This window comes from Cherax quadricarinatus, chromosome 22 (genome assembly GCF_038502225.1).
Source record: "Cherax quadricarinatus isolate ZL_2023a chromosome 22, ASM3850222v1, whole genome shotgun sequence".
NCBI lineage: Eukaryota > Metazoa > Arthropoda > Malacostraca > Decapoda > Parastacidae > Cherax > Cherax quadricarinatus.
In genome coordinates this window covers 4049457-4061956 of record NC_091313.1, presented here as the reverse complement: position 1 = coordinate 4061956, position 12500 = coordinate 4049457, and the positions used below count along the sequence as shown (strand labels likewise).

General features: G+C 38.8%; 1 protein-coding gene across 2 annotated transcripts in view; it reads right to left on the bottom strand.

Annotated features, from left to right (window-relative positions):
• LOC128689765 (baculoviral IAP repeat-containing protein 7) overlaps nt 1–12500 on the bottom strand; it is a 34830-nt gene that overhangs the window by 18542 nt on the left and 3788 nt on the right. For both annotated transcript variants that reach the window (XM_053778216.2, XM_053778217.2), the window contains exons 2-4: nt 4999–5076; nt 4145–4537; nt 1–235 (exon numbers count right to left, since the gene is read on the bottom strand). The exon at nt 1–235 is cut by the window's left edge and continues 148 nt beyond it. In XM_053778216.2, the coding sequence (XP_053634191.1) occupies nt 1–235; nt 4145–4537; nt 4999–5035 (665 nt within the window). In that variant the 5' untranslated portion in view covers nt 5036–5076. The remainder of the gene's footprint in view (nt 236–4144; nt 4538–4998; nt 5077–12500) is intronic.

The following is a 12500-nucleotide window of genomic DNA, read 5'->3' as shown; positions in this document are numbered from 1 at the left end:
TAGTAGCGGGCGTGGTCGGTGGCAGGATCGTCACCCTGGCGCCAGCAGAAGAGTCCTCCGCCGCAGTGGAAACACTGAACCCAGTCAGAAATCCCCGTGTAGAAGAAGCCAGCGGACACCAGGAGATCGATGTTGATTCCCACTTTGACTGGCCAACGGGAGAAAGTTTGTTTACGGGCTGCTTCAGTGTTGAACTGTGGATGAGCCAGCTGTCCGTTCTCCGCTTGTGCGTCATCTGTAGCACATGTACCAGGAAATCAGTGGGTTGAGAAAATCTACAGCAATCGGATCGGTAAGAAACCTGACTGCGATGCGAGAACGAAGGATGGCGTCTTCTCTACACACACGGGCATCATGAAATACAGTATAATTCAGGGTTCCTGAGGGAAAGCTTCTGTTGTTTAATACCTGAAACGCAGCTCTTAACCACAATCACCTTCCTGTGTAGTGAGACACCATACTTGAGCTTTAATTAAGATACGAGTTTATTAGTCAGAATATTTAGCTCACTGTACACATAAAGCATTGATGAGTATCACTCACTAATCACTATACATAGTCCTACAAGCTCACAACTGGTTAAGAAAAGAAACTTTGAAGTAATACTCGATAACCCAAACAAAATGTCAAATAATGGAAATAAGCCATATGATTTTACTTTTTTGGTTTATCCTACGTTATATATCTCAAATGTAACTCGACACTAATTTTAAAGATTTTGTAAGGAATATTTATAATACCTAAACAAAAACTCCTTCAACAAGAAATAGGTAAACATTTATTTACCCGCTCAAGCAAAACAGTAATGCGGCAGCATACTGTGCAAGTGGCTGATAATCCAGCTTACATGTATTATAACTGTAACTGCGAATGATAGACACAAAAGTAGTCATTGGAAACTTCCTTCAGTCAACGTTTCTCTTGCACACAGCAGAGATTTTTCAAGTTTCAAGCCAAAGTTCAAGATCTCTTCCGAGGCCTTGAAACACCTATTCCCCATGAAAGGAGACTGTAACACACAAGTTACCGAGGATGGTAGTGGCTGAGCAAGTTGGGTATTGGAAGTTAGTAATGGCGGGTGAGGCATCAAGGCAAACCAGATTCAGCAGAACGAGTTGAAGCTGTATGCCCGACAAAGCAGGGTAACCTAGTGAAGAAATCACATTCACCAACGTAGGCAAAGTTTACGTGTGATCATGAAATGAAATTCTGGAAAAAAAATTCCCCACTTTGAACAGGAGTGTCTCTGTTAAAATGTTTACTAATGAAAGCAAGCAGGAGGGCATCGTCTCCTCTCAGGATGTTCATATACATTCACAACGCAAGTTCTTCTAGTGCATTGTAAACAGGATTCAATATATTTATATTCAAGAGGAAGCGATGGAAATATGAAATCCATAAATGTCTGTTCGTATATATTTAGATGAGGCATCTACACCACACGTAGACGGAATCACAGTTACAGCATTATTCTGCATATTTCGACATCCAGCTCAGGTTTTCTTCAGTAGCTAAACAGGCGCTTAATTGGAAATCGAAGAAATAGAGACCAATGTATTCTCCGTACTTGTGTTTTCGTGCGGGTTCTTATATTTCTTCATAATTTCAGAATTACAAAAAATCACCAGAAATTAGAGTAAAGCAAAGTAGATTTTAATTCACGTTCGTAAAGAACTCGCCTGCTTGCTGCCCAGAAATCATTGAGGGTGAGATCAAGAAAATTGATGCGATACTGACTCTCCAGCCTCCAGTCTCCAGGAGGACTGTTTGACCTTCCTTGTTTGGCACATCTTAAAGGAACTTGTCCAGTTTTTTCTGAAGATTTCTACATTTGCTCTTGCAATAATACTTACATTTGTTGGCACAGTATTACCTAACTGTACTTATAACAACTGCGTTTATCATTATTTTTATTCTAAATAACTCGAACAAGTTATTATACAGTGTATACAGGAGGGAGCTTAACTTCAAGTGATTCTTGTGTAGAGATTATCAGATATTTCTCTTGTCTCCGTTCCACATAGAAGATTTGTAGTTAAAACCACGAGACATACAGTACTGCTTTCCAAGTGCTTTCATGTTCCTCAGTAGTTTAATGTGATGTGCTCCAGTCGTTTAATGCGACGTGCTCCAGTAGTTTAATATGATGTGCCCAGGTAGTTTAATGTGGTGTTCCCCGGTAGTTTAATGTGATGTGCTCCTGTAGTTTAATGGGATATGCCTCAGTAGGTTAAAGTGGCGTGCCTCAGCAATTAATGTGACGTGCCTCGGTAGTTTAATGAGATGTGTCCCAGTAGTTTAATGTGATGCGCAACTGTAGTTTAATGTAATAATAATAACAATCTCACTAAATCAGTAAATCAGGATATGCAAGGATTTTTTTAAGTAAATTTACGGCTTGGAATAATAATCTCATTGTAAACCATACCACGGGCGGGATTGAACCCGCGGTCAGAGAGTAGCTGGAGTTTGTGTTAACAGTGACTGGTGCTTGTGTTAACAGTGACTGGTGCTTGTGTTAACAGTGACTGGTGCTTGTGTTAACAGTGACTGGTGCTTGTGTTAACAGTGACTGGTGCTTGTGTTAACAGTGACTGGAGCTTGTATTAACAGTGACTGGAGCTTGTATTAACAGTGACTGGAGCTTTTTGTTAACAGTGATTTGAGCTTATGTTAACAGTGATTTGAGCTTATGTTAACAGTGATTTGAGCTTTTGTTAACAGTAACTGGCGCTAGTTTTAACAGTGACTGGATTTGTTTACATCACCTGAAGGTTTTTGTTAACAGTAACTGGAACTTTTGTTAACAGTAACTGGAACTTTTGTAAACAGTAACTGGAATTTTTGTTAACAGTAACTGGAACTTTTGTTAACAGTAACTGGAACTTTTGCTAACAGTAACTGGAACTTTTGTTAACAGTAACTGGAACTTTTGTTAACAGTAACTGGAACTTTTGTAAACAGTAACTGGAACTTTTGTTAACAGTAACTGAAACTTTTGTTAACAGTAACTGGAACTTTTGTTAACAGTAACTGGAACTTTTGTTAACAGTAACTGGAACTTGTGTAAACACTAACTTGAGTTTTTTAATGTTAAGTGGAGCTTTTTAACAGTAATTAGAGCTTTAGTTAACAGTAACTAGAGTTTTAGTTAAGAGTGTCTTCATATCAAAAGTGATAAAGTTATTTTTTGGCAGGGTTTATGATGTCAAAATATTCAAATAAAATTTTGATTCTTACCTATATGTTATTTGCATTTGCAAGTGTAAGGCAGATAATTATCTACCAAGTCACTGTCAGCCGTTATAATGGCTGACAGTGACTTGGAGAAGTCCTTGTTCTTGCTTCTAAAAGACGATGCTTATTTCTTTCCTGGTGGAAACCTGGTCTGTGATACCAGGAGGTTGTGGTTCACGACCTGCGAAGACACGGTCTTAGAACTCTTTATTGGGAAGACGTGTAGGTAGTGGGACTTTCTTTAGTGGAGCCAGGAAGGTCCCTAGACCGACACGTTTCCGTAATGAAGTGACCCAAACCTTTCTTCATGTGTATTTAAGTCGAGCATTTTCTTTCCAGCGCTGCAGATGCTACTTACGTGTGCTTCAGGAGATGAATGTTTGCCTCTTAAGTTCATTAATTTTCTTGAATGCGAGTATGCTTAATATATTTGATTACAATGAACAATGGATCTGCCAGTTCTTAACAGCGCTGTTCTACTTTCTTCAGACTTGTTCGTGATCGTAAGCAGTGCTCTGTAACCCACAAAAGTTTAGAGCTTCAAGAAGCTACCTAACAAACTAAATCAAACTTGAGCTTTTTATGTAACTATGAAAATTAACATAGCAAGTAGGTTAGTTGTTGCAGCAACCTAGTCTAGTAAGCAACCTGGCTTAGCCTGCCCCCCCCCCCCAAAAAAAAAATCACACAATCGTTTCGAATTTTTTGTGTCAGTGGCCAGACTTATAACCGACCTTGTCTTTGTTTAATGTTAGTTACTCCAAGTCATGACTAGTGACAGGAAGACTATGTGAGTGAAAAGCTATGAAGGTTCACCTTTAATATTGTGTCAATAATCTGAACAAATCTGTTTCGTGTGTAGGTATATTCGTGAGAGCTTACAAATACTTTATTTCATAGCTCTCACCTTGGTACTTATTGGCAGAAGTCTTGGCATTAGGCCTAGTACTGGTCACCCTGAAGGCGAGGTACTCGTCCAGCAAACGGTACACCCTCCCGGTATCGTCAGCAGGGTAAGATATCGGGACGTTACCTGTAGCTACACCCGTGACGAAGGGACAATTGGGGAAATGCTTCCGATGTTCCAAGTCCGGATGATCACCGGGGTCCCAGTAACCCACGATACCCTGACAGAAGACGCACTGCACGTGGTCTTGGGTCTGCAGGTAAAAGAAACCAGCCCTAGCCAATTGTTCAGGGTCTATGAAAGCCACGGTCCAATTAGCGAAGGTTTGTCTCCTCACCGACTCCATCAGCAGCGCCATCATGCTGTGGAAGCGACGCTCACGCCGCAGCTCAGCTGTAACACAACAGCAATAACAAATGCAGTGAGAGTAACCGTGATAACATTAATGAAAACTTTATATTAACAATAATAATAATAATAATAATAATAATAATAATAATAATAATAATAATAATAATAATAATAATAATAACCAGAATTATAATAAAAAGATTGTAACAACAGCGAGAACAGCAACGACCTGCCGACAGTAAGAAAGAAGAGAAAGTAATCACTGACTTGAAAAACTTCTACACAAAGTGAACATAGTCATAATTAAAGCTTGCTCTGCATTTGCCATTTCTCTTCATGATAAATATTGTCTGGTTGTGACCTCAGTCTGTGTTTCTCTGGCTTTGCGCATATTTTTTAGTGTGTCTAATGCTATGAGTAAATATAAAAGTGTATCTGCGCCTATGAGTGAACTACATGGTTGTTCCTGGTGGCATAAGAACAGAAAGATCTGGGTAACTTACGTAGTCGCTTCTGTGAGGACCAGTGTGGGACAGCCATGACTGCAGGACACTGAAGGATGCACACCTCTCGTCAAGAACCTGAGAGGAAGATGCAACTGTTAATGTTTGCATTAGCTTATCTATATGTACATACATACACACACACACACACACACACACACACACACACACACACACACACACACACACACACACACACACACGGCTATGACGAGCGGGGTCCCAGAGGGGTCAGTCCTGGGACCAGTGCTATTCTTGGTATATGTGAATAACATGACGGAAGTGTCCCTGTTTTCAAATGATGTGATATTAATGAGGAGAATTAAATCAGATGCGGATCAGGCATGACTACAAAGAGACCTGGACAGGCTGGACGCGTGGTCCAGCAACTGGCTCCTAGAATTTATATCCTCAGGAAGGTCAAAGAAGACCGCAGACAGAGGTGGCCAAAGACTGCAAACCTCACTCAAGGAGAGAGATCTAGGGGTGAGTATAATACCGAGCACGTCTCCGGAAGCACACATTAACCAAATAACTGCTGCGACATGTGGGCGCCTGGCAAACCTGACAATAGCGTTCCGATACCTCAGTAAGGAATCGTTCAAGACTCTGTATACTGTGTACGTCAGGCCCATACTGGAGTACGCAGCACCAGTTTGGAACCCACACCTGGTCAAGCACGTCAAGAAATTAGAGAAAGTGCAAAAGTTTGCAACAAGGTCGGTTCCAGAGCTAAGGGGAATGTCCTACGAAGAAAGATTAAGGGAAATCGACCTGACGACACTGGAGGATATGAGGGTCTGGGGAGACATGATAATGACATACAAAATACTGCGAGGAATTGACAGGGTGGACAGCGATAGGATGTTCCAGAGATGGGACACAGAACCAAGGAGTCACAATTGGAAGTTGAAGACTCAGCTGAGTCAAAGGAATGTTAGGAAGTATTTCTTCATCCACAGAGTTGTTAGGAAGTGGAATAGTCTGGCAAGTGATGTAGCGGAGGAAGGAACCATACATAGTTTTAAGACGAGGTATGATAAAGCTCATGGAGCAGGGAGAAAGAGGACCCACTGGCGGTCAGTGAAAAGGCGGGGCAAGGAGCTGAGTCTCGACCCCTGCAACCACAAATAGGTGAGTACACACACACACACACACACATGTAGTATATATATATATATATATATATATATATATATATATATATATATATATATATATATATATATATATATATATATATATATATATATATATATTCAATAAGTTGACCGTCTCCCACCGAGGCAGGGTGACCCAAAAAGAAAGAAATCCCCAAAATGAAAATATTTTCTTTATCATTCAACACTTTTACCTCACTCACACATAATCACTGTCTTTGCAAAGGCTCCCAGATAAAACAGTTTAGAAGCATATATAAAGATACACAACATATCCCTCCAAACTGCCAATATCCCAAACCCCTTCTTTAAAGTGCAGGCATTGTACTTCCCATTTCCAATAAAAGTCCGGCTATATAAAAATAAACGGTTTCCCTGAATCCCTTCACTAAATATTACCCTGCTCACACTCCAACAGCTCGTCAGGTCCCAAAAACCATGCGTCTCCATTCACTCCTATCTAACACGCTCACGCATGCTTGCTGGAAGTGCAAACCCCTCGCCCACAAAATCTCCTTTACCCCCTCCCTCCAACATTTTCGAGAACGACCTCTGCCCCGCTTTCCTTCCCCTACAGATTTAAACGTTCTCCAAGTCATTCTACTTTGATACATTCTCTCTAAATGACCAAACCACCTCAATAACCCCTCTTCACCACTCTGACTAACTTTTATTAACTCCACACCTTTCCCTAATTTCCACACTCCGAATTCTCTGCATAATATTTACACCACACATTGCCCTTAGACAGGACATCTCCACCGCCTCCAACCGCCTCCTCGCTGCAGCATTTACAACCCAAGCTTCACGCCCATATAAGAGTGTTGGTACCACTATACGTTCATACATTCCCTTCTTTGCCTCCATAGATAATGTTTTTTTTTGTCTCCACATATACCTCAATGCACCACTCACCTTTTTTCCTTCATGAATTCTATGGTTAACCTCATCCTTTATACATTCATCCGCTGACACGTCAACTCCCAAATATCTGAAAATATTCACTTCTTCCATACTCCCTCTCTCCAATGTGATATCCAGTTTTTCTTCATCTAAATCGTTTGATACCCTCATCACCTTACTTTTATCTATGTTCACTTTCAACTTTCTACCTTTACACACACTCCCAAACTCGTCCACTAACCTTTGCAACTTTTCTTTAGAATCTCCCATCAGCAAAAAGCAACTGTGTCAACCCCTATTTTGTACTTGATTCCCCATAATTTAATCCCACCCCTCTCCCGAACACCCTAGCATTTACCTCCTTCACAACCCCATCTATAAATATATTAAACAACCATGGTGACATTACACATCCCTGTCTAAGACCTACTTTTACCGGGAAGTAATCTCACTCTCTTCTACACACCATAACCTGAGCCTCACTATCCTCATAAGAGCTCTTTACAGCATTTAGTAACTTACTACCTTTTCCATATACTTGCAACATCTGCCACATTGCTCCCCTATCCACTCTGTCATATGCCTTTTCTAAATCCATAAATGCAATGGAAATTTCCCTATCTTTATCTAAATACTATAATTTTTACAATCTCTTTTGTCCCCCTTCCCTTTATATAAAGGTACTATACATGTTCTCTGCCAATCCCTAGGTACCTTACCCTCTTTCATACATTTATTAAACTAAAATACCAACCACTCCAACACTATATCCCCCCCTGCTTTTAACATTTCTGCCATGATCCCGTCCAGCTGCTTTACCCCCTTTCATTCTACGTAATGCCTCAAGCACCTCCCCCACACTCACATCCTGCTCTTCTTCACTCCTAGAAGATGTTATACCTCCCTGGCCAGTGCATGAAATTACCGCCTCCCTTTCTTCATCGACATTTAAAAGTTCCTCAAAATATTCCCACCATCTACCCAATGCCTCCAGCTCTCCATCTGTTAACCCCCTACTCTGTTTTTAACTGACAAATCCATTCATTCCCTAGGTTTTCGTAACTTGTTTATCTCACTCCAATTTTTTTCTTATTTTCTGCAAAATTCCTTCACACACACACACACACACACACACACACACACACACACACACACGCACACACACGCACACACACACACACACACACACACACGCACACACACACACACACACACACACACACACACACACACACACACACACACATATATATATATATATATATATATATATATATATATATATATATATATATATATATATATATATATATATACATATATAGAATTGTCTTCCTTGGGAGAGGCGAATCATTAAGATATCAATATTGTCTGTATTCTCATATAAAATTGCGCTGGGGTTACTTTTAAATGTTTGAAATGTACGTGTACAAGGGAAGGCTGAAGGTGCCTCATATTTCCTGGGTAGAGTCTCCGGCTTATAACTGAAGAGCAAGTATTTACCGAGCAATAAAGAGGTAACTTGGTGTTGGTCGACTGTAGTAGGTGACTTATTTTTGAAAGAATTTTTCCTGGAAATGAACTGAGTTATGATAAAAGCTCTTAGCCTGTAAATTCAGCAATGTAAATTACAAAAAAAAAAAAAAAAAGTGGGGAAGGCAGCTGCTTCCGCTAATAACAAAAGTCTTCAACATAAAGCGTAGTCAAGCGATAAAATACCACGAGGCAGTGTGTAATAATACCTCTCTATCTCAGGTGATGCTGAGTACTTTATCTTCTATTATATATTGTTCATGCTGCGTACCTGTGGTTGTCACAATCTCGGAACACCTCATGTTATATATATATATATATATATATATATATATATATATATATATATATATATATATATATATATATATATATATATATATATATATATATATATATATACATATATATACATATATATATGTATATATACATATATATATATATATATATATATATATATATATATATATATATATATATATATATATATATATATATATATATATATATTTATTTAACTCTTTTTCGTGCGATGCTTCTGATTTTTTTGCCCCCTCCTGTAAACAAAGAAGCGAAATGAAAAAAAAAATTATTGGGAAACTAAACAGATGGAGATGAGGGTCGAGTGGCTAAGAGTGGACCTGTGAGAGAACTAGAACCTGTCCTCGTTTTCTACGTTATGAAAGTCTTGTCTTGTATCCAAAATAAAGCTCAACTAACTAAAACTAAGCTCACCTAACAAAATATAGCTGAAATTTAATTGATACAGAGGTATACAACGTTCAGAAATTAATGCATTTTGATATGTAAGAGAAACTTGTCTCCTAACTTTCTGTTGCCCTGACTTACTGTGATCCCTGACTAACTGTAATCCCTGGCTTACTGTGATCTCTGACTAACTGTAATCCCTGGCTTACTGTGATCCCTGGCTTACTGTGATCCCTGGCTTACCGTGATCCCTTACTTACGTGATCCCTGGCTTAATACGTCGTTCTTGCTGAATGAGTCAGTGTGGCCCTTGGATCATGTATCTCTGATAGTTTTAGGATTTATATTCCTTATTATTTCCCTGAGGGCTATTTCAACAACTCTTGTATGATTCTCGAGCGAGCGTATACCAAACATCGCTAGGACACATCGTCTAATATTATAATTTTAATGCAAGATTTTAACAAGACTCTCTAGATTTATATAGCACATGACACATTTCAGATGTTTTGGTGTGGGTGGTAGTGGAGTGTGGTTTGCCACTCAGGTGTTGAACTGGGGTAAGGATCATGGACACCCAGGAAAGGATCCAGGGACATTCTTGATATATCTCTCACACTGATCTACCGCTTGTGGGATGCTGTAAAAACGGTGATAGATCACAGTTCGTGAGCACTGAAGATCTCACAGCTGCGGTACGTAGCGGCATTGCAAAGTAGTCTTTTTGGGCTTGAAGGTAGAGCAACTAATGCTTCCGAACAACTAATGCAACAAAATCTGTTTGTAGATGAATGGTTCAGAGAACCGACATGTTGATAAATTAGACACATGTGCAACTCTTGGGTATCTTTATTGAGGAAACGTTTCGCCAAACAGTGGCTTCATCAGTCCATACATAGGAGAAACTTGAAGAACAGGAGGAGAATGAGGTAATCAGTCCCTCAACCTTGAGTCGATGTGTTCAGTCCATCAATCTTGAGTAGAATACGGCAGATGAGCGGAGAAGCAGCTTATAAACCGTATGGCAGGAGAGGTGCAGCAGTCATAGGTGGTGTCACATTTGTTCAATGTGGAAGTAGGTCGTGCCCAAGAATTAGGCAAGCGAAGAATTCCTAAGTATTAAGATCCCAAGAAGTTGCAGTGTCTGACAGGTTTGTAGATGAATACCCAGGAGTTGCACATGTGTCTAATTTATCAACAAAATCTGTGCCTGCCAGCATTTATAGATATACACTGGGCATTTGTGGAGTGATAAATATTGGCTGAAATGCTTTATTATTATTATTTCTCCTTGGGGAGCAATTCTGCATAATTTGAATACATATCACTGGAAATATATTTGTAATAAGAAGTAATGGAGACAATCAGAGGGAACATTGTGACAGTTTACTTATAGGATTATGCATAAAATAACGTAAAGAAGTAAAGCAATGATGATTTTCAAGCATGAAACGTTGCATTGTTCTTGCCAGGATGTATATTTTAGTCAGGACATGTTACTCCTGGACATGTTACTCCTGGACATGTTACTCCTGGACATGCATCAGGATGTGACGTTTTAAAGTATCGAGGATTTGATTCCTGGCCAGGAATATATATATATATATATATATATATATATATATATATATATATATATATATATATATATATATATATATATATATATATATATATATATATATATATATATATATATATGGTGCAGAATGCGTAAAATTGATCAATTAGCAAAAACTCATTTAAAATTAAGTCCTCTCTAAAAATTTCTCTTAAATGTTTAAAGACATATATTTTTATTTATGCTAATGTAAAAATGAATTAATAATTTTGTACCAAAAGTACCTCAGAAAACTTATCTAACCTTATTACAACAAGCGCAATTTAATTTAGCCTAATCCAGCTAAATATATTTTAGATAGGTTTACAGTAATTTAATAATAAATAAAAACAATGAAATAGAGTTTTTTTTGTTAGGTTCAGAACGATTTATGCGAAATTATTGTATTCATACACAAATTTTCGATTGTTGTTTTATTTATTCGGCAAGAAGAGAAAATATTGCTTCATAATTTTATTAGCAACGGCGGTAGATAGAGAAAAGAACAACACTTCAATGGAGATAAGTGCACTCTCAGATATAAGAGATAAAGTAAGTGCTCTCACAGAGATAACAGATAAAGAGAACATGTCAGGACAAGCTTGCCCTATCAGGCAGAGTACTGATGATTATCTCACGTTATTACTCCCCTAACCCCCTCCCCCCGTCACACTAATTTTTCCCAACCGTCTATACTTATCTCTCTCTCTCTCTCTATCTCTCTCTCTCTCTCTCTCTCTCTCTCTCTCTCTCTCTCTCTCTCTCTCTCTCTTTCTCTCTCTCTCTCTAAACCACATGTCGTTCACGTTGCCTGTGTACAGATAACTTTCCTGACTAATGTGATTTACGCAACACAGACAGAGCCGTCACCAGTCAGTGACTAACAGTGTCACCAGCCAGTGACTAACAGTGTTACCAGCCAGTGACTAACAGTGTCATCAGCCAGTGACTAACGGTGTCACCAGCCAGTGACTAACAGTGTTATCAGCCAGTGACTAATAAGACAGTTGTTGAAAGATTTTCCACCTTCGACATCTAGTTAAAAGTGTCATCGAATCAGTCTTCAGAACTCCTTACAAATATATGTATATATATATATATATATATATATATGTGTGTGTGTGTGTGTGTGTGTGTGTGTGTGTGTGTGTGTGTGTGTGTGTGTGTGTGTGTGTGTGTGAGTGTGTGTGTGTGCAATAAGATCATAGTAAACAGGTGATATCAAAACATGCAAAACATCCATTGTGAAAGAATAGTGAAATTCCAAGTACTTTCGTGACTTCTCACATTATCAAGGAACTATAAAAACAATACATTAAAGGAAGGCATATAAAGGGTCGAGACCACACCTCACCATCACATCCCACAACGAAGCAACACCTGATGCGTGACGACATCCGACTCATAAGAAAGAAGGAACACTGCGGCAGGCCTACTGTCCCAACTAGGCAGATCCTTCATGATATCCCACTACAAAATATTTGCCCAACCCTAGTACTCTACCAAAGAATTAAGATTTATTATTTGTCCAATGTATTATTAAATTCTTCCCAAATTTTATTAATTATAAATGAATCTAATTTATATAAACCAAA